The sequence below is a fragment of the Eleutherodactylus coqui genome, chromosome 10 (genome assembly GCF_035609145.1).
Source record: "Eleutherodactylus coqui strain aEleCoq1 chromosome 10, aEleCoq1.hap1, whole genome shotgun sequence".
NCBI lineage: Eukaryota > Metazoa > Chordata > Amphibia > Anura > Eleutherodactylidae > Eleutherodactylus > Eleutherodactylus coqui.
Window position 1 is genome coordinate 48,615,026 of NC_089846.1, and position 22,583 is coordinate 48,637,608.

A 22,583-nucleotide genomic window follows, 5' to 3' on the forward strand; every position below is an offset into this window, starting at 1 on the left:
TCGCAACGCACAAAACTCATGCAACTTTATCACCCGTGTGAATGCACCCATAAGACCTCTAGAGCTGTCAATTGTTTGTGTGTCCAATCAGATGCTCCACACCGAGGAAGTACTCGAGGAAGAAGATGTCCTGCCTGCGGTGCACTTAGGCTGGGGTCGCACAGGGCGTATTTGCCGCGGTTTTGCCGCGGATTGCCGTTGCATATCCGCACTGCGGCAAAACCGCTGCTTTTGCAGTGCAATGCAGCACAAATGAGATTTGCCAAAAAGCTGTTCTCATAGGACGGATTTTTTCCGCACAGCCGCAGTGCGGAAATGCAACTGCATCGCGGTTTTAAAAGATGCAGCATGTTCATTCTTTGGTCGTTTCCGCAGCGCTTTTTTGTCCATAGACCTCTATGGACGCAGCCAAAACCGCACCAAATACGCGACAAATACGCGACAAAAGTAAAAAAGCGCTGCGGAAAAAAACGCTTGCAGATTTTTCCGCACAAAAATTCGCAGCAAAATCCGCAAGCCCAAATTAACCTTTGAAGCAGTTTTGCCGCAGAAGCAGTTCTTCTGCGTCAAAACCGCAACGGAAAAACCGCAACAAATCCGCCCTGTGTGACCCTAGCCTTACACTGGGCGCCCGCAGGGGATTAAAGAGTGAATTTTTCTGTGATGCAGCTACTTACAGCTTTTACAAAATGTATCTGCACCCCCCCCGCTCCCCGACATTTATATAGATGTGTCAGCAGTCTTGCATGGGCATTTGTCTTACTTAATGCTACAGGAATTAATAGGGTTCAAGCTTTGGATGACGGTACTTCCTCTAGGGGTTCCAGAATGCACACCTAGAACTTGTGTCACTTTATCAAATGCAATGCATCTCAATTACAAAAGCGGACCCCAAAGTGTTCTTATTGCCCGTTGCAAGCAGTCTAAGTCTGGTCCCACAGGACCGGCTTTGAATTGTGGATTACGCGATCGCATGATCCACGGTAATATGCAGTTCATTCAAATACATTGGGTTACACAATTCCACTCACATTAGCAGGTCGGAATTATGGAATCCGCTAATGGAAAATAAAACACTGTGCATGAGCTGCCGGTACCCGCGTCATCGCTAAGCGACGGCATGGGAAATGCAAACAAAAAAAAAAAAGCTGTACTGCTCATGACCGCCCTCGTGAGTACGCGATCATACACAATACAATTACACGCCGTACGCAGGGTCACCCGCCGGAATCCGCTGCGGGCCTCCCTCATGCAGAATATGACTCGGTCGCCTGAGCCCGGCCTAAGACTGCTTTGACATCTGCGGTGGGTCTTTAGTTTTCCTGCTCCATTCGTGGGGGCAGGAAAGGGGAATCCTCTGGCTGAACAGATCCACCAAATGACGGAACTGAAGAGCGCCAAATTGACCCTATTGACTATATCAGGGTCCGTTCGGTTTCCGCTCAGCTAACCACCATTGTAGCGCTGCATGCAGCGATATTTCTTCTGGTATTTTGTGTCAAAATGTCATTTTAAAGCTCTGCCCAGAAATTCCGAGCCTGATCTTAAAGATCATACTGGTCTAGTTTACAGCCGCATTTATTTATTGCTCCTTTGTAGTAACAACATTAAAAACAATATTTGTAATTTTAATACCTCCACTGCTTGAAAATGGATCTTGTCCGTCGTCTGTACGTATGGGAGCAGGCATGTGAAACATCACATCGGCCGGCGATGCACAACATTCTGAGGTTTACAAAGTATGCAGCAAAGGACGTGACCTGTATTAAAAACCACTTAGTGTTTATACTGAGCCTCTAGGACTCCTACAGTCCAGTAAATGGAAAGCTGGAGTGATGCGTCACGTCCGCTGCAAGGGTACTTAACATCAAAGGCGCTGACGTGTGCGCTGGGATGACAGCTACACTAATGGCACTCGTACAATAATCATACTACCGTAGCCTAAATGTACACAACAAGCGGAAAAATAAAGTCACAGTATGGGCCATTGAGCCAATTGCAACATTGCTAAAAGGGTAAACATAAAATGCTAATATGTTGCTATTATTTTGTTATTGATGCACCATTATTCTGATATATATTTATAGTGATTTACATATTGAACAGGGCAGAGGCGTAGCTAAAGGCTCATGGGCCCGGGTGCAAAAGTTTATCTTGGGGCCCCCCAACTTCTCTTAATTCCTTAACTCAGAGGCGTAACGTGAAGCTCCCGGGCCCCAATGCAAAACCTGTAACAGGGCCCCCAACTATAATGCTTTATTCATAGTACTGGGCTCCCTATATGGAGAAGAGAGGCCTTATGGGCCCCCTAAGCCTCCTGGGCCCGGGTGCAACTGCATCCCCTATAGTTACGCCAGTGGAACGGGGTATTCCCATCGTAGGCTTCACTCACATTTGCATTGGAGGATTGGTTTAGAGCTTCTGCCGCAGCCAATCAGAGGTATGCGCCATGATGCTAGGAGTTTTGAACGGTGACGCTGCAGCTTCTGATTGGCTACAGCAGTCACATGACTTCTGCTGTCAGTACAGAACAACATCGTTGCAGCCCTTTAAATGCAAATGTAAACTATTGTAAATTGGATTTGTGATGGCTCACAGTGGTAGTCTGAGTTATGTTGTTGCCCAAACCCCATAGAGTTGAAACATAGTAGGGTACATTAATGTGACTTTCAATGTTCCATTGGTCTTGTCTGTGTGTGTGTGAATGAGCCCGATTTCAGATGGTGTAATATGGTTGCACTTTAGCGGCTATATTATGGGCACGATATCTGGACCTTCTGTAGGTCAACTAAACTGGACTTAGATCACCACATAACGCTGAGGCCATCTAAGTCCATTTCATATGATCTCTGTAGGGTGAGGTTAGGAATGGTTGTCCAGAAAGTAGCGGCAACATGAAAATCTTTAGACTGTCATTGTCTGATTTAGTTTATGTGACTTTTTAGCAGACAGTATGTTGATTTCCCCCTCGTGTGCGCACCGGTCTGCTCTGGTCCTACAATAGTATATGTTTGCTCTGCTAATACTAGCAATAGAGTCAGGAACCACTAGAGAGGAAAAATGAAGCTATTTTGGTACAAGAAGACTCACCAGCATCTGGGAATTTTTGGGCTTTTGGTATATAAAAGTCAGACTTTGTTATAAACAGCTCCGTTGCCAGATCTCATGCTGCATATAATTTATCACATGCTCTGCGTATGCAACTCATATATCACACAAACCCCGAGTCAAGCTGCCCCGCAGGACTCTGTGCTCGCTGCATGGCCAGAAGTACAAATGTGTAAAATACAATTACAGTAAGTATGTATCTGTTGTAGTAATGTGTCTATGAGCGGATGAACCCACAGGAATACATAAACAACCATCACCTAATGGAGTGGACTGCAGTCCCTTCAGCAATGTGAGGGCTTTGTGTATCTGTCAGCGGACACAAGCTGATTTACAGCAATCTACGTTCTGGAGCCCATGTACATACTAAATTAATTCAACATTTATACATACGTGTAACCACCATGAGGCGGGATGCATACGCAGCTATTGGAGAGAGTTTTCAATGGGGTTCAGCTCTATGGTCAGAGAGAGAGTTATTGAAAACTTTACATACACACGTCCTTGTTGGTGGCTTTGTCGCTCTCGCTTTAAGGGTGGTTTCACGCATTTTAGGGTCTTTTTCCGGATGTTTTTTCCAGCGCGCTAAAAAAACAACAACAAAATAAACACTGCGGCCGGATGTCAGTTTATAGCCAATATTCAAATATAGAATACATTGCAAAAAAATGCGTTTTTGTGGTGTGTTTTTTTCACTTCTGGTACTTTTTTGGGTCAGTGACATTTTTTTAGAATGCAGCGGGCTTTAGATTTGGCTTTTTTCATGCAGAGCAGTTTGCTAGTTATCACAATGGCTATCCTATAAACACAAGTTGTTTGATACCTTAGTGAACATTTAAGGCTAGTTTTGCATACTGCGTGTCGTGGAACGTACACTGCATTTTTTGTGTTTTTTTAGTCAAAGCCATCAGTGTACGGTACATTCTGGGATCCTTCATTCGGTAAAAAGGAAATAGTTTGGTACTGTGTTAGCTAGTAGAGCAAAATGTGATGGTTCTCAGCCAGCAGCGAACTTTCAAACCTGCTAAGGATTCATCTTTAGGCTTTATTCCCACGACGTATATTGTTCGGCGATTCCACGTCCGGCCGATATACGCTATCATCTGGGGCGTAGAAGCTCGTGAACGGACGTACAAATCTAACGTTTGTGCGCCCATTCTCACGGCATGGGCCCCGGCACATATGCGCCAAGGTCACCCTGCCGGCGTCCCTTTCCATCGCAGGCTCACCTCTGTTCTCCTCCCCACTCGTTCTTTGCAATGGGAGGGGGCGGGCGGGGGCAGAGCTAAGTACCGTCCCGCCTCCTCCCATTGGTGGCTTTGGACCATGTCCTGCCGCTTGTCCGCAGCCAAAAATGGGAGAAGGCGGGACAGGATGGCGCTTAGCTCCGCCCATGTACCGCCCCCTCCCATTGCAAAGAACGAGCAGGGAGGAGAGCAGAGGTGAGCCTGCACATAGGGAGGAGAGCAGCTAAACTCTCTCCCACCTCCAGCTGCTACCATGGGCTCCCATAGGAGCCCATGCAGCGGCCAACGCACTCCGGCCCAAAATATAGTTCCAGGACTATCTTTTGGGCCCGCCGTAAAAATGCCCGGCACTATATTGGCCGGCTGGGCGCTTTTACATCTCAGGAATACGGGCATGTGATCTGATGCCTTGGAATCCAATGCCTCAGGTCACCGCGTATATTGGCCGGCCGTGAAAACAGCTGGCCAATATATGCTTGTGGGAAAGAGCCCTTGGGTTGGAAAGCTCACTATAAAATCAAGTTGTTTTGTTAGCCATTAAAAGGTATCATATCTACAAGATTACTTGGTTTCTCTTACTGAGAACAGTCACATTTCTCCAGTAATTAATGGGTGGGTGGATGAATAGGCTATGAATTATTACTAAATAACTCTTATTTGATAGGCATTAAAATAGGTATATAATATACAAAAATGATAAATATGAAGCTGACAAGTTAGACTCAGTATGACAAACCAAAAGACTTTGAAAAGCTATTGCTGCCATGTAAACCCCCAGCGGATAAGGAAACTCAGGTATGAAATAACTACCTGCACAGAACAGCGAGGATGAGTGACCTGCCTATGGCAGTTGCCACATACATGTTCTTCACCAGGAGTCCAAACTATGGGTCTATGGTGGTTTTTTTGCAAGTGGCAGCAAGCTCGGGGTATTGAATTTTTAAAATATTTTCCATAGTGATCTTTTTACCAAAAACACCACCAAAGAGAAAATGCACGTTTGAATAAGAACTGGGGAAAAAAATAGCAATTTTTATAGCTCCTTTTATCCACAAAACACTGCAAAAAACTGTACTTGAATATCCTTAGGCTGTATTCATGTGGTGCGGTTGAGGTGCATGTATTTTTGCTGCAATTCGCCTCATTCAGGTCAAAAATGCAATGTCTGCGGGTCAGATTGGTGAAGGACAAAATGCTGCAGGATTCCCAGAGCTGATCTTTCTGTGGAACGTCCGCAGCAGTCACAGTACGAGCCACGTGGAGGGGGTTTCAAAACCGGATTCACGTGGCGTGGAGAATTTCCGTAATGAATCCGAAGCACTTTTAAAAAATGCTGCAGATTTTAACCCTTAAATGGTTTTCCAAGTGTATTTGCTGCGTTTTTTCAGCTGCAGAATCGCTGTGCGTGAAGCCAAAGCTTCACACCAGATATGAGCTGCACAAATTCTGCTACACGATTTCCGTTGTGTTCCTGCCGATGGCCCGTGTTGACAAGCTTTGCTGGATGTGTTGCTGTTTTTGATGTGGATTTTGTATACATACTTGCATTTTTACGTGCGGATTTCCCGCTGCTGAATGTGTTGCATTTCTGTGACCCGGTGGGGGTATTTCCTGCTCTAAGTTTACATTGGCAAACCTTATTTACAAACAAACACAGATGTCCCCACAGGGATGCTTCAAGGTCCTCTACAAGAGTATCTGTGGATTTTTGTGCGGTTTTTATGTTCTCCATTGCATTTCTACATAATTAGATATGCTGTGGATTCGTGATCTGCAGCGTTTTCAGATTTTGTGCGTATCCCCAGCAGAAGAAGTCCTCTATGTGTGAAGGAGCTGTGTAAAATCTCACCCCCTACTTGTACTGTAAATGCTGCGGACGTTCCTCAGCGATTCCACTAGCAGAAATTAAGTGTTTACTGTGTGTGAAGGCAGCCCAAGGGACCTTTCACACGTGACGGAGTATTCCACAGAACCGGAATAGGCAGTCAGGGAATTCCGCACCAAAATCCACACGGTTAAGGCCTCCTTCACACGAGTGTCATGATTTTACGCTGGCCGCATCACGGCCAAATATCACAACACGGAGTTGTAGCCGCGATCGAGTTCTGTGATTAATCAGCGTTTACTCATCCATTCACACAGACATATCGCAGGAAAAAAGGCTGCAGCGCAGCAGAAATCCTCGGAATAACTACTTGTGCTTAAGTAGAGACAGCTGTCCTCTTTTCCCAAGCACTGGACGCAGGTAAAATGCCTCTAACTCCCTTTTTTTTCAGCTCCCACAGGAGTCTCCAGCAATTTTCGTCAAAAGATAGGTCAAAGACCTATCCATTGACACAGCGTTAAAAACTGGCGACTGAAAGTGGTGCGCTTTTTTTTTCACACGCCCAAAAATCGCCCAAGTGACTGCATTGGAATCCAATTCTTCACATAGTCGTGAGTTTTGGCCGACCTCTTTCGTGGCAAAATAGCAATGTAAAAATGCTCGTGTGAATGAGGCCCAACTGTGGATTTTGATGCAGAATTTTGCTATTTTCAATTCCACAACGCTGTGTGACAGGCTCCTAAGGGGAGCAGAGTTGTATTGTTTGCAGACAGAAAATTGCTATGGGTCTTCCAACGTTTCTGGACTTTAAAAACCCATGGAGTAAAACCCACAACATAACTTTCCATATTACAGACTTAAAATCCGCACCTCAATTTACGCTGCACATGCTTGGATGCAACTTCTTGAATGAAATCTCATCTTCTTGGCTGGTACCATAATACGCCACTTTGTTCTGCACATAGGTCCACAATGTAAAATACACACTTTATACTCCACGTCTGAACGTACCCCTAACACACATTAATGTTGATTTGGAGAAATCCTTTACGAATGGCTGTGGCTGACATGGAGACCATGAAACACATCCATACCTTAAGAATTGGAAACAGCTGGAGAAGGAGGAGTGGGACTACAGGCTAATATCTGGGAGTGTAGTGGAAGCGAAAAAACACACCACCACTCCGGAAGGCCGCGGCGCGGTGAAGAGAGGGAGTGGGCCTGAGGCAGACCCTATGCTTTCTTCTGGACTAATAAACTACTAATTGGTTTTTCAGAACATTTTCAATTAGTTTGGCCAAGAGATGCGGAGCTGCTCATAACTGACAGCAATGAAGCTCTACGTGTCGTGCATCCTATAGGTGCTGCACCTAAGTAACACAGCCGCTCGCTCCCTGTACACATTGGTGTTTGTGCCGAGGCCAGCAGTCATTTGTATACTACCCAGATAAAGATCAGAGGTTTATTGCAGACAGGACTAGTAGTGAAGAGGTTAAAGCAACACTCTCCCTTTTTTTTTTCCTTCTCTTCCCTCCCGATGGGCTGTCCCAGGACTGCCAGGGTTGTGCATGGAACATTTGTTCTTGGAGGAAGGGAGTTTAGTGAGGTCAGCAGGGCCAGATGCTGCTATTAGCAGACTATGTGTAGGAGAGCTACAACCTCTCCCTGTATGTTCAGCCTTGTCCTTCCCAGGATTGCGCCCCTCACAACTGGGGCTAAACCCATGCAGCCAGATGAATAGGATCAGGACTAAGAGGAGCAAGAATGGTAAGACTAGGAGGAAACTAGAATGTAACAGTTTATTAGCCACTGGAAGGTATCATCTCAACAAGATAACTTGTTTCTCTTTTGCTCAGGGTAGTAACCTTTTCTACTGTACTGTAAAAAAAAATGTATGTGTTGTTTTTGTTTCCCCTTTGCTTTCATGTATTTAATAACAAATACTACAGAAGTTATCTGCCACAACTGTGATGCTACAATGTGTTATCTGGTTTATATTGGACTATCTTGACTCAAGAGTTCTTCAGATACGCGGGGCTGATTGACAGATCCGGCTCTGTCAGGACGCTGCGTTACAGTCTGATGTACTCGGCCTCCGCTGGGATTCTTTATAACTTCATTATTTTCTGTAATTTAAAACTTTTTATTATAACTTTCTGTCTCGAAGACGCCAGTGTCGTGGCACAGTTATATGGCACAGCTGCTGGTAGGCTTATGATGCCACTGACTCACAGAACTGTCTGTGATTTCTAATGGGATATGATTTCGGGCGTATTGTTGTGTTCTCCTGTAAAGTACGTCAATACTTACTACAAGGCTCACTTGCAGTTAGATTTGTCTTAGTGCCGGTTACATGATGCTACATTATTTTCCTTTTTTTCCCTTTGTTCCGCACGTTCCTCCTAGTGCTGCTCCAGATGGCATATAGCTCTGACAACAGGAAATGGGGGGAAAAGTAGCATTGTGGAGCAGATCCATATTTCTACACACAAAAATAACTGCAGGGCAGGGGAACAGCTTTTCTCTGAGTATAAGTTATCCTTGCAGTTTGGGCACCAGCCGTAGGCTTTTCATCCATTCACGTAATCGTTTCTGGAGCAAAAGGAAACAAAAATGTGTGCACTTTCCAGAAATGCAGCTTTTCCGCGAGTTATGTTATAGCAGGAAATACTTGTGTAGGAACGGCACAGTTGCCAGTATCGAAAATTTTCCCTTTAGGGAACTTCCCCTACCCCCATCTCCTAAACTGTATGACTGAGGAAGGCAGGAAGGGATGTCTGTAGATGCTTGGGGTGAGAAGCAGGGAAATGACCCTCAAAAATCTTGTCTATGGCTTGTTAGTGTGCTGATCTGCTTTAGATGCAGGAATCTGAGAAATCTTCACATTTGTTAGTAGGCAGGATGTAGAGGGAAGATTTGGTGTGTGGGAGGTGACAGGATGTTGCTGCTGTCACTCCCGACTTCCCAGCTTCAGTAATCCAGATGGCACAAGGTCCATTGTCAAATTCTTGAATGATCAATCCAGCATTGTACTAATATATTCATTGGCACTGCACAACACACACTCAATGAGATTGTAAACCATTGATGGCCTATCCACATGTTAAGTATTCAATAGTAGATCCGCAAGGGCCCGCCGGCCGGGATCCCTGCTGATCAGCTGTTTGCAAGGCCGATGCACTTGAGCACAGAGCTGATTTCTGCAAGAAGCAGACGGCTCCTTTCCCACTGCATTGGCCAGGTTCAAGATTAGAGTTCCCAATAAAGTGAATACTTGACCTGCAATGCCAAATCTCGCCACTACAATGGGAACAGAGCTGTCCTCTTCCTGCAGAAATTGGCTCAGTGCACAAGCACATAGGGGGCCTTTCACACATGATGGAATATTCTGTACTGAAAAAGTTTGGGTTTTGGTGCAGAATTGAAAATAGCAGAATCTTACCAGCAACTCTGCATCAAAATCCTCAGTACGAATCTTGGTGCAGAATTCAGGGATGGCTTATTCCGTGACCGTACCATATGAGAGGCCCCTAAGCCCAGCAAACTGCTGATCACATGGAAACCCAGGTGATAGAACCCCGCTGATCTACTGTTGATGGTCTATCCTAAGAATAGGCTATCTGTAGTTTAAACTAGACACCCCTTTTACGTGTCTCCGAACTGGCTTATAATCTAATTTTCCTGTCTCAGGTACACATGGGACACTTTACAGTAAACCACCAGAACCTCCAAAAAGACAGAATCTCAAATTCAAGAACATCTTTACCCCCATCCCTTAAATCATAGAATCCTCAGCAAGGCTTTCTTTACATGGGAATTTTTGTTATTCCATCAAAGGTTCTGATATTCTTAGGTTGTCGGCAGAACTATTCTTGCCGAGCGTCTTGACTACTCATGGGACCCTGAAGAATGCTGTTCCGTATGTCCATGGTATCTGTTGGAGAATGGACCCGTCAGCAGTCCTGGCTCCATCTGTCAGTTGTCCTCTCTTGTCAAGTTCTGTCACTTTCTAGCTATGTGATGAAGAATTGCCACAAATTCAGGTCCAACAAGACTTTTTGGCCATCTTTCTGTGACATCTGGTGATGTAGGAGACCTAGATCGAGGGACATGTCTGAACTGGTTTTTGACTTTGTCGCCATTCTGTTTTTAAAGCGCAGCGACTGAACTTTTGCTTGCGGTTCAGAATAGGAACGGAAATAAATTGCAACGTTGCTGTCAATGAAAAGCGGAAGCAAACGGAAAGCATCTGTTTGCACCCTTTATTTATTTATTTTTCCATTTAGCTGCTCCCGCAATCGAGCAAAAGCCACTAGTCATTGGAACTTATGGGAGTCAATATCTGCCCTTACTGGCACCCCAGGAATGGTGAGATCGTTGAAGTAAAGGTTAACAGGATATCATCATTGGGGATCGGGTCTCATATCTCTCTGACCCTCTTTTTCGACCTCCTCTTTAAGGAATGTTCCTGGGGCAATTCATTACAGGGCTCTGTCTGTGCAGGGGTTAATTACATGCCCTTGATGACATACTCTGCTGCAGAGGCGGGCTGCATGTTTGGAAAGAGTAGAAAGGACCCTGTATGTATTCAATGTGTGGGATCACATCCCACCCCAGGCAGCGTCTGTGCCCCTGGGGGTAAGCAGGGAGTGTCTGCGTAAGCCTGGGAAATAAGGAGGCAATTGTCAAACAATCGCACCCCACAATCATAGGCCCTTTCTGAGAGGGAACACTTGGTGTGCTTTAACCCTATCATACTGTAATACGTTTATGAATGCCTTATTAAGGAGCCGCCTCTGAAGAAAGAGTGGTACAGTGTGCGTCCTGCGCTTACCGAACTCAAGGAGCTTACATCCTGATATCTGCATGACTTACCTATTCTCCGCAACTCACATTTGTTGACGTAGTGCTACATTTGTTAATAGAGATTAGTATTTTGGCTGAAGATTCCTTTTTTAAAAATTTTTTTTACTGGCTTCTTTTTTGCCAAACCTAGAGCCTGCTGTACTGAAGGGGGGGGGGGGGGGTCGACCTACCATGGACCCCAAGAAAAGCATAAGACAAATGAAGAAAAGTGGCACAAAAGAAGAACCAAGTGTGTACTGCATTCCATAACCTTCTATTGGCCTGCAGCTAACATCTCTTGCGACCTTTCTTCTTTTGCAGTGACGGACGGCATGTCTCAGTGCAAAACGTTAGAGAGCAGGTGTACTATTTATACAAATTGATGCTTTTCTGGTGGAAATTTTGTCAGAGAACTGTTGAATATGCTTTGTACCACATTTACTATATATTTTTGACACTTGGACACTTTTTATGACTTGTCTGACAAAGGTGCGTTTTTAAAAAAAAAAAAGGGGTGTGGCCTAAATGCGACCATGGGAGCCAAAAATTGCACCAAATTTTAACGGAAACGAAGCCAACCAATAGGTGGTATAAAGTTAGACGAGATGGTCTACAAGCGCTCTAGACTTATCATTCAGCAGTAACCGCTGTGACAAATCTGTCACGTTGTAGGATTCTGTAGTCTGTCATTATTAGACGGTTATAGGAAGACCGGATTCTTACTGCGGAATTTGCGGTCGGCGTCCACACAGAAGAGTCGCAGCAAGTGGCATGCTTCGAAAGGTATGTAAAATCGCTTTTTCCTTCACACTCGCGAAAACTAATTGTATATTTTATGAGGGGAAGAAAAATCACAGCATGCTCTATTGTGCTGCGGGCTTCGTGTGGCCGGCCTCCATTGAAGTCAGTGGAAGATGTCTGATCCGCGGTGTATACACAATTAACATTGCGGATAGGCTGTGGGTACCTGCGTCATCACCTAGCAACGACACGGGAAAAACATATTTAAAGAAAAAAAATCTGTACTGCACATACCTAATGGCGCGCACCCGCGGTCAGCCGCAGTACAGAAAAAGCAGGTAGGCAGCGGCGTCAATCTGCTGCTATGTATAAAAACCATCTTTTCAAGGTCTTTTCTTATCAATTCTTTTGACCTGTCACTAAGAGATACCCCTCTATTCTGATGAGTGGGGCCCGACTTCTAGGACCCTCCACTTTCCTGCCAGTGAAGGAGCTTCACTACTTTGGCCTCTTTACAGATTTTCCCTGCATTTCCTTCGCTGGGAAACTTCAGTTCTGTAGAAGTCTGAAGTCTCCCTTATTCTCCTGGCCAGTCAGACAGTGATGGCATCGCCTAGCAGTATGCCACTGCTTTGTGTGGTGGGTACACCCGGACCATCTCTATAGTGTTGCTGCTGTGTGTATCACACGTGATGGAAGGACTTTATTTAGAAATGTTAACCCCCCCCCCTAGTAGAAACTTCCCAAACTATTTAAAGATAAAGCTGCGATGTTATGTAGAGAACGCACGATAGCTGCAAGGTCAGATTATGTGCTGTTGGGGCTGGTCCACACCAACATTCAGGCTTTCCATCTCTCTTTATGAAGCAGAGAGTTGGAATTGAAACGGAATTAAGCTGTCCGCCTTTTTTTTTTTTTTTTCTCCATTGATTTCAATGCCTTTTTACAAAAATGGAAAGCTTTCCGTTTGCCTCTGTTCTGTTTTGTAAACTAAACACATGGCAATGCGGAGCAGCGAAGGAGTTGGCAGTGACGTCACTCGCTCGTTCAAACGAGAATCGGCTCGTCTAAAGGGGCCCTTAATAAAAGAAATGAAAAAAGGCAAGTGTGGTTAATAAAACGGTCATAAAGGAAATCCTGGCCATAAGGGTCTGTTCACATTAGGATCTTACCAAGCCTATACAATATGTAAAACCTATATCTATTCAGTAATTGGTGAGAGCTGGTTGCACAGTGCTCGCTTCTGACTACACTTGACTTCCCTTGCATCTGTCTTGTGGGATGGAGAAGCGTAACCTACTAGGATTTAATCAGTATAGAAATGTATACTTTTTTAACATTACAGTCAATGGAAAATGTGTAGCTGTACATTTCCATACACCTAAGGGTGCCTTCACACTCGCGATATTGCTGCGTTTATTTTATTTTTTTAACGCAAACGTCAATAGGACTTTCTGATGTTAAAAACACATCGCACAAAAATCGCAAAGCACAAGCTTGCGATTTCTGTGAAATGCGTTTTTAGCGTTATAAAGTCCTATTGACACTCGCGTAAAAAAAAAAAGCGCTGCGATATCGCAAGTGTGAAGGCACCCTAACATATAGCCTGTTTTGCCAAAAATAAGACCTTCCCCTGAAAATAACCCTTAGTCTAATTTTCAGGGAGGCTTGAAATATAAGCCCTACCCTAAAATAAGCCCTAGTTACACTATATTTAAAAAAGAAAATATTACCTAGCAGGCTTGGTCCAGGTCCCTCCTGCTGCTCTCTAGAGGTTCGGCATGGTTCCTACAGTCCTCAGCCACTTGTACAACATAATTTCTTGGTTACAGGATTCATAAATCTCACCTCCAGGAAGCGATGGCTGTGATTGGTTCTATGACTGCTGCTCAGCCAATTAATGCAGCGCTGGATTAACCAATGCGATGGCTGTGATTGGCTGTGGCTTAGGCAATTCACAAATCCCACTTCTACAACGCGATGGCTGTTAATTGGCTGAGCAGCGGTCAAAGAACCAATCAATGCAGCGCTGGATAAACCAATCACAGCTATCACATTGATTAATTCAGCACTGCATTGATTGGCTAAGCAGCGGTAAAAGAACCAATCACAGCCATCGCTTCCTGGAGGCGGGATTTATGAATTCCATAACCAGAAAGTGATGATGTATGAACGGCCGAGGACTGTGGGAAGCGCGGGGGAGGGACCTGGACCAAGTTTGCTAGGTAAGTATAGTAAGCCCCCCCCCCCCCTCCTGAAAATAAGACTTAGTGCCTCTTTTGGGGCAAAAAATAATATGACAGGATCTTATTTTTGGGGAAACACGGTATGCGTTTTTTTTATTATTAAATGCCTTTAAAGGAAAAAAGTGTTGGACTACAAGACTTTACATTTACAGTGAATGACTGCCTTATACATCCTTAATGTAAAACCGGCCACCAGTGTGCAGAAACATACGGCTATCTACTTAACGCACAGGTAGGCTTACAATGCCATACGTTGGTGTACATATGTCAATGTACGCTAAATATATATGAAAATCCTAAAGTGAGCAGCCCGTTAATGACCTAAACTGCACTGTGTGGACATACGATTTTGGCGCAGTTTTGCATGCATAATTTTAAAAAAAATTTTTTGTTTGGTTTTTGTCATTCGCCAAAACCACCAGCCGATCCTGAAGAGAAGAGAAGTAGAAATGAAAGGTTTAGCCTTCCTTCTAGGGTCCAATTATGGCTTTGGGAGAAGGGAGGGAGAACAATCACTGTGTCCTCGAGCCGGGTTCACACAGCGTTTCTTGTGTTGTTCCCCTGTGATATTTAGAAGCGTCTTTTTGCGCACTTCTGTATTTTTTTTTTTTTTTATTCGGTTCTGCCGTTCTGTTTAATTCCGTTCTTCATGCGCCGTTGTGGATGAGCTCTGCGATACAGTTGTGGCTTTATTTCTGCTATATTCAGGGGGTTTGTACTGAGGATATCATGGGGGGGGGGGGGGGGAACCACGCGAGTCTCTGCCGTACTTCAATTGCTTCGTGTTTTTTAGGAAGTACGTGAACGCATCTATTGGCCGCGGTCTATGGCGGCTGACGTATATTTCTGTCCTCTAATGTATATTTCTGTTTCTAATGCGCTGGTTACGGTTCCAGTGTCTTGCCCATATGCACAGTGCGTTATAAATCAGCCTATTATATTTGCTCGTTGACTCAGGCTAGAACGCAGTAATGGCTGGATGAAATAAAAGCCCTAATGATAACATTCAGAAATAACTTCTTTCCAGGAGTTTATCGGAAATGAATTCGCTAAGTGAGGATATGGGCGGGGATCTCATATTTTCTCGCACGTTTAAATGTCAGCCTTTGTAGGAACCTGCAGCCGGTTTCTCCCCGGCCTGAGATGGCTGATAATGTATAACAATAGTTTGCTTTCATCTACAGAAGAGGAATGGATATGAAATCTCTCAGGTTACAGATAAGCCGTCCTGTCAGGTTGTTAATAGGTTTTATTACAGTAGGTGAGACAAGCGGATCGGCAAGTGACTTTTATACTTCTGTTTGACTTGGCCAGTTTCCGTTTTTATGTTCAGGTTGTCTGATTAATATTCCTTTTGATGATGGTTCGAGTTGCAAGTAACTCGCTCAGTCCTCTGACACGCTGGCACTTTGTTTTTGTTTTTTTGGAGGGACTCCGCGATCCCCTATAAGCCGCGACGGGGGATTCCCAGAATGATATGATGCTGTTTTGCCATGAAAATGTCTCTCATTCTCGGGGTTTTCCCATGGATGGCGAGCGTGATATGGGGGCGGGATTCATGGCCCCATATTGCATTGCCCGTGTGAAGCTAGCCTTGTCCATATCATGAATGAGAATCAGGACATGCGAATGCGGGTCGCCTGTATGTCAGACATGTGTTGGTAGCCTACAGGTACATTTACATGAGCGAATGTCAAATAGCGACATGGATGGAACTCACACGGGGCAATGACTCGCTGATTTCTATGGGTCCATTTTCATTAGCGACTTTTCACTCGTACAGATAGTGGGAAAATGAAATTCATAGCATGTCCTATTCATGGGCGAATCCACTGCGAGAATCGCCTATTAGCTTCCTATGGAAGCCAAAAAAAAAGCATCGCCCTCACATGCCAATTCCTGTTTTTTTTTGTCGCTCGCGGTCTTTCTTTTTCCGCGCGTGAAAAACACAAGTACATCCGATGCAATGCGCATTTGTTATGCAGAATGCATAGCATATGCTTTAAAAATCGCAGTTGTGATTTCCTTGGACCGATATTGCACTTGTCCATGTAAATACAGCCTCGGGGGCCTTTTGGATGGGACGATTGTCGGGTGCTTAAGCGTATGACGGTCATCCCTACGATGTGCGTCCATACAGGAGCGGTAATTGTTCAGTGAATGGAGGCGGAGCGGAAGAAAATATCTGCAGCAAGATCCATGTCATGTGGATCTTGGTGGGGAATAAGCAGCAAATCGTCCGTGTGGGACCCCCCCCCCCCCCTCCCTAATGCTGCGTCCCTACAACCTCAGCAGATTGATCCACATTTATCAACCAAGGGCAATAAAACCGCAGCGTAGCGGCGTTACAGGAATGTGCGCAGTTTTCTAACCTTATTACAGATCGGTAAATGCGGCTTTTTGTAAAGAAGCTCCTGCTGTCGGAGCAGTTGTTGTAACTTGGGACTATTCAGACGTTCTGCTGCTGGCATCCTATATTTGTCCCCCGGATCGGGAACCCGTGAAGCCTTGGTATTGTTGGGCTACATCAGTATCGCCTACAACAGCTAGTTGTTCCTGGCGGTAGTTGGATGAAATAAGAGCTTGTTCTTCTCCTCCGCCGCGCTCTTCTCGCGTGACACGATGTAATGGGAAGGAATAAAATATTCAATGCAGTTATAAAATGGAGCTATTAAGTAAGAATGATTGGCGGTCCGTTGGCTAATAGCATGCTGTAAGTTAAAGACTGTGACTTCTGAAAGTGGCATGCCAAATCAGAATGTCATCTTTGTACCCTTCTGCCTTGGCACAGGATGCCCCACCTTAGAGCTATTGGGTAGTTTCCAGGGCCCTTACTCTGGACCTACATGAGTACCTAGTAGTATTACAGCCCTGTGTGTGTATGTGTATGTATGTATGTATATATATATATATATATATATATATGTGTGTATGTATATGTGTGTGTGTGTATATGTATGTATGCTGTGTGTTCCCTCCATCTTCCTTTTCACGTACAAAAAAGTGAAGGATGCTGAACGAGCGCCATTTATACTGCAAGATCTAAATGTTGGGCCCTAAGTCTTTCCGTGGACGACTATATCATAGGCAAAAACGGCAATGTGTAGTCCATCCTTATGTAAGATGCATCTCACTATTCAACACAACAGCGAGGATAGTCTAAGGCTGGGTTCATACAGCTGTAAGCGGAATCCGCTGCGGCCCCGGACGTGACATTGTCCGCAATGTCATTGCGTATGGGGTGCGGGTATATACACAACCATAGAGAACAGTGGGGTCTATGTCCTGTATGTCCACAGTGAAATATTTATTTTACTTATTATTTATTTTATTTTCCGCTTGCGGATTGCGCAATTCCGACCCTCTAATGTGATCCGAACTGCGTAAGTCAATGCATTTGACTGCCAGTGGATCATACGCTCACGGAATCTGCAATTCAAACCATTCGCGTGAGACCGGCCTAAGGCTCTGTTCACATGTTATGGTCCGAGTGCCATGTCTGATCATTGCCTGATGTACCCCATTGACTTACAAAGTGGTCTCTCACATTCCACTGGGGGTTTCACCATTTTAACAACAAAAAAAAGCGCAATTTTGTTTTTCTTGTCAAATATAATGGAATTTGAAACGGAGCCTCCGAGGAAGATGTGAACGTAACCTTCGTCTTATGTGCATGCAGTGTACTAAGTAATATACTCATGTAGGTGCAGGGAGAATGGGACTTAATTAAAGCAATGTGTGTTACATTCCAGAATGGACAGTATAACCGCACTGAGAGCGGCCTATGCCATATATTAGATGGTATATTTACACAAGGACCGAGCTTGTAACCATCTATAGAAATGGAAACTTGACTGTACCCATATGTCCTTTAAAGGGCTTTTTCCAGAATGTCTATGGATGGTCACCAATTGGTGGGGGTGCCATCACCACGTCAGCGAAGTAGAGGGGCTATACAGCTGTTACCAGAAGGCCGCAGGAACCTCTATTCTACTGAGTAGTGTAGGCCCGAGGGCCAGAACCTACAGAGCAGACATATTCCCTTACTGTTGCTTTGAAGCTCCCTCATTGATGCTTAAGACTTGCTGGTATCTGAAGTCTCCTTGTCAGAGAAGGCTTACAAGTCCTGCCTGTAAGAGAGACTTCTTCCTCGTTCACCTGTAAGCTCTTGCTGTCAACCAATCCTCTCCCTCCCGTCCCTCTTGCCGTGCAGAGACGCCTCATCCAAGCCATAGCTGTAGCTCCGGATATATAATCCCGGCTCTCCATTACATAATAACACCTTTTCATTCCTCAGTGTATACCAAACAGGAATGTATATACATTGCCACCAGTGATGTCTATAACCTGGGACATACAGAGAAGCTTCGCACTGCATGTAGGCCATTGATGTCTGTAGGACACCAACACTCGGGGCTCTATCACACCAGTGTATTTTGCGGCGCACTTGCTGTGTACTCCCAGCGGACGTGTGTACTTGCTGTGTGCCGACAATCACCATATACTATATTGGCGTGTATGCGTGTGTAATATGCACCAAGTTTTTTTCTAAGTGTATTTCACATGCTGTGAGAGGCGCAAAAGTTGTTTTCAATAGCCTGACGAAGGGGGCGAGATATCCCCGAAAGCTGGCTGTAACATGATGTATTTTTGTTAGCCCTTAAAAGGTATCATATCTACAAGATTACTTGGTTTCTCTTACTGAGGACTATCACACACCGTTCTACTGGCTAACGCCGTACCAAACCTTTTTTTCGTTAGGCGCAAAACTCGCACTCTTAATACACAGTGGCATACACGCTCACATGAAAGAGCCGTAAGGTACAACTTGCAGTAAGTGAAAATCGGCACTAAGGTACTATCTTCAGGATAACGGGAACTAAAGATGGCTATTACACTTCCAGCACTTCGACATCCGACACAGGAATGGGTGCGGAAGTGCAATAACTGTTTCAGCTCCCATTGACTTGATTATGCGCGAAAACGAGGAGTTTGAAGCCCGACGGTAGTTGCAGGAGAGCAGCACAGACAACCGATGCTGAAGAGTCCGACCCACCTGCCCTCCTGGTTGGAAGAGAATGGAGAAGTTGTTGCTATATTGTCATGACAGCAGTCAGGGGGGTCCTTGAAGTCAGCAGAGAAGTAGGGTAGGGGGGAAAGGCATGGACTGGATAGCTACCTTCCCCCCACCCTCCTCCCCTTTATTGTGGATTTGGTGGGTCTTATCGCCTTGTGGGTTTGACAGGGCTGAGCCCTGCAAAGATGGTTGGTGTTTAGCCTGGGTATGGCTAGCGGGTCTTGGAGTCTGGAGGTTGGCGACGAGAGACAAGTTGGTGAGTGTTGGGTCTCCTGAGTCGGTTGGCTTGCGGCAAGAGGCATGTTTTGGGAAATGGGGTCTCCTGAGTCGGTTCGTTGCAGTGGAAGGCATTACAACTGTTTCCCTGGTTTGGTGAGGCGACAGAATTAGTTGATACTCCAAGGACCTCCCTTATTCTGGGGTATGTTGTATTTTATGTTGTTATGTTTATAATAAAATGGCTGCTGTGGCCAATTAATCCAAATTAAGAAGCATCTGTGGTTAATTAACTTGGGCTAAGTGGGGAGGGGTTTGGTTACAGCAGGAACGAATCCGTTATACCTGGGTCATGTTATCTTTAGACATCGAGGCTGTGTGACTTCGGCTATGAAGTCAGTAGAATTGTGAATACAGCTCTGGACTAGAATATAACTGGAACTGTGGACCTTTGCGAGATGACAACAGAATGTTCCTGAACGGCTTCTGTAAATGATATTGTTATATTGTGAAGCTCCCGATCCTCGTTGTGATTTGGGATTGTCCAGTTTTTATTGATCGCAGATTGATACAAAATAATGTGCACAGTAGGACGACACACGTTCCCCAATTGTGATGTACAATTCTTGTTGGGGTCTCGGCTGCCCTTCTCTGGGGGAATTATCACGTACGTCTACAAAAGCGCTTCTTATTTAACGAAGAATAAGGATTGTTGTCCTCTGAATCCTGTAATGTCCCGGACTGTGGAGCTCATGAGTTCACGGCGTGCCCTTTCCTTAGGGAGAATGGGGGCATTGTGTGACTCATATTTTTAGGTTCTTCTTGGTTGTGATCCTACATTCGTTTGTACTCCCCACAATGGGCCATCAGTACATCACAAGCTCCAGTTTGCACTTACCAGCTCTCCAATCCTAGCTGATGTCTCTGCTTGTTTGGGTGGGACATTATGGGAAGCATTACATAGCTGAAGAAAAGTTCCTCTGCTCAGAGGCGTAACTCCAAGCTGCTGGACCTCCATGCGAAATCTGTAACCCCACCCAACTATAGTGCTTAATTTCTCATACTGATCTCTTCATACGGGAAAGAAGGACCTGATGCGCCCCCTAATGTCCCAAGACCCGGACCCTCTGCACCCAGTGTAGTTATTGTTTTGGGCAGTCACTAGTTTTGCCCCCCATTTTCAGGTTTCTGTATTGCTGGTATTTGTGGTGCACTTCATGGTAAATTTGATGGGTTTGCTAGTGGAATATTTCTGGAAGATTGCTTAAAATTGCATTTTGTTCTGCTATATAGATGTGTGAATCCACCTTATAAGCAGCGGTATGGGTCTTATACATAAAGTTACGCTCATGAAGTAAAGGTAGCGGTTCTTTCGCTGTTTATTAACCCCTTCTATTACTTTTTAGCAGTTTGCATAGTTTGGAATGCAGGTCTGAGGAGTACAATGCGGTCGGGGAGGAAGCTTCCGTTTCCTCCTATTCTGGAACTCCCTCGTGGGGTCTCTCCCCTCTCCTTACTGCTAGGTCCTGGAATATCATGAACACTTAGACGAGGAACATAAGCTTTCATTCCGAAGCAACCCCTGCTACATTTCTCTACACACTAATAGTAGAGAAACGCGTTACAAATGAGCTTAGTCTTGGCCAAGTAGAATAAAGCGGCTTGTTACATTCCTCTGTATAATTCTGGCTGACGCCTCTATCTTCATTGTTTTTGCATCATCACTAGACCTATATACTTTTCTCTATTCTTATATTTAGTCTTTTTAGACGCCGGCTCTGTTGGCTACTTTTGCGCTTTTCCTGGGGGTCTGTTCGGGTCCTGTTTACAGAGAGTTGTACGTATAACAACTACGTGAACCACCTTTTGGTGATAAATCTATGAACTCTATAGGTTTTGTTTACAAATCCTGTTTTTTGAAACTTTTACAAATGAAAGATTGCTACTATTCTAGTCAGGCTTAGGCGATGTTCACACGGGGCTGATTTGTGTGGATTTTCTGTGCAGAAATTCTACATGGCAAATCCTGAGCATTTGGGGTACATTCACACAGGGGAGTGCGATATCGGTCTGAGAAACTCTGAGCAATATTGCACTTGTAAACCAGCTATTTTTTTTCCAAGTGTGATGTGATGTTGTTTATTTATTTTGGCTCGTCGCTACAATGCTACATATCGCATGTATGAGCAGCCCGTGCTTTCCTATGGGTTACTTCACACATACGATATTGTGTAGCATGTGACAATCGGACACAAAAACCTTGGGGGTCCTGCGATATGTACGTGACTCGCGAGGTTTTGTAGCCCATGTTTCCCTATGGAGCCTTCCTCTGTTGCATTGCACGAAAACGCGATTTTCATGCGATGCAATTTTGACAGAAGGAAATCTTACTGTCAAAGCTAAAATTTAAGACCTGGTTGCAGGAAAAAAAAAAAACACACAAATCACCTCTCCTGCGCTATCAGCCCGGCCGCATCTTCTCCCCGGGTCCTCAGCAGTGATCTTCTTCTGGCCGGGAATTCAAAAATCCCCGCCTTCTGGAAGTGCTGGCTGTGATTGGCTGACGCTTAGCCAATCACAGCCAGCGCTCGATGAATGGCAGTGATTTTTTTTTTCCTTCTTCAGCTGATTTGCGGGGAAGGGCTTATATTTCAAGCTTCCCCCGAAAATCCTCGTATGTGGTGCTACAAAGTCGCGCAACTTTGTACTACCACATGCGACTTTGTAGCACTACGTCTCAGCGATATCGCACAGACCAGCGGTGCGGTATCGCAGCGATGCCGTGTCACCCATGTAAACAAGGCCTAACCGGCGACTCCACTTGTTTTGGTCTTAACACTGTTGAGGATCTAGGGGTGGGGATGTAATCTGCTCTTCTATCAATGCTGTAACTGCATGAACAATTCCTAAGGAGGTTGAACAAATTTCCTTGTCACACTTTGCTTCAGGGCAAAATGACTTTTGCTATATTGGCTTGTGCAACAGTCGAAACAGTAGAAAATTTACCTCCTCAAAGCAATTAGGACATAGTGGGTTGTAGTCTGGTAGAGCTGGAGGATTACAACCGCCAATCACTTCTATTAGAGTGAAATGTTTCACAATTAATACACTTTAAAGTTTGGCTGTTTGATTCTGGAGCGGAGCTCTCGAGTCTGAGAGGTGGGCCACAGCTCTGACAGCTGCTTGTGTATAGCACTAGGAACCCATCCAATAGGGTTCGCCTGTAGGTTTCGGATGGGCCTACACGTTTTGATCAAAATGAGCGCTAAGGACTTTAA

General features: G+C 44.9%; 1 protein-coding gene across 4 annotated transcripts in view; it reads left to right on the forward strand.

Annotated features, from left to right (window-relative positions):
* The window catches only part of STARD8 (StAR related lipid transfer domain containing 8), a 131,165-nt gene that overhangs the window by 68,353 nt on the left and 40,229 nt on the right, over positions 1-22,583 (forward strand). The window contains exon 1 of one of the 4 annotated variants that reach the window (XM_066580987.1): positions 7,778-7,947. The exons of the other annotated variants lie outside the window; for them this stretch is intronic. Within the exon in view, the coding sequence (XP_066437084.1) occupies positions 7,914-7,947 (34 nt within the window). The 5' untranslated portion in view covers positions 7,778-7,913. Of the gene's footprint in view, positions 1-7,777; positions 7,948-22,583 lie in introns of those variants that run through there. 4 annotated transcript variants of the gene reach the window in all.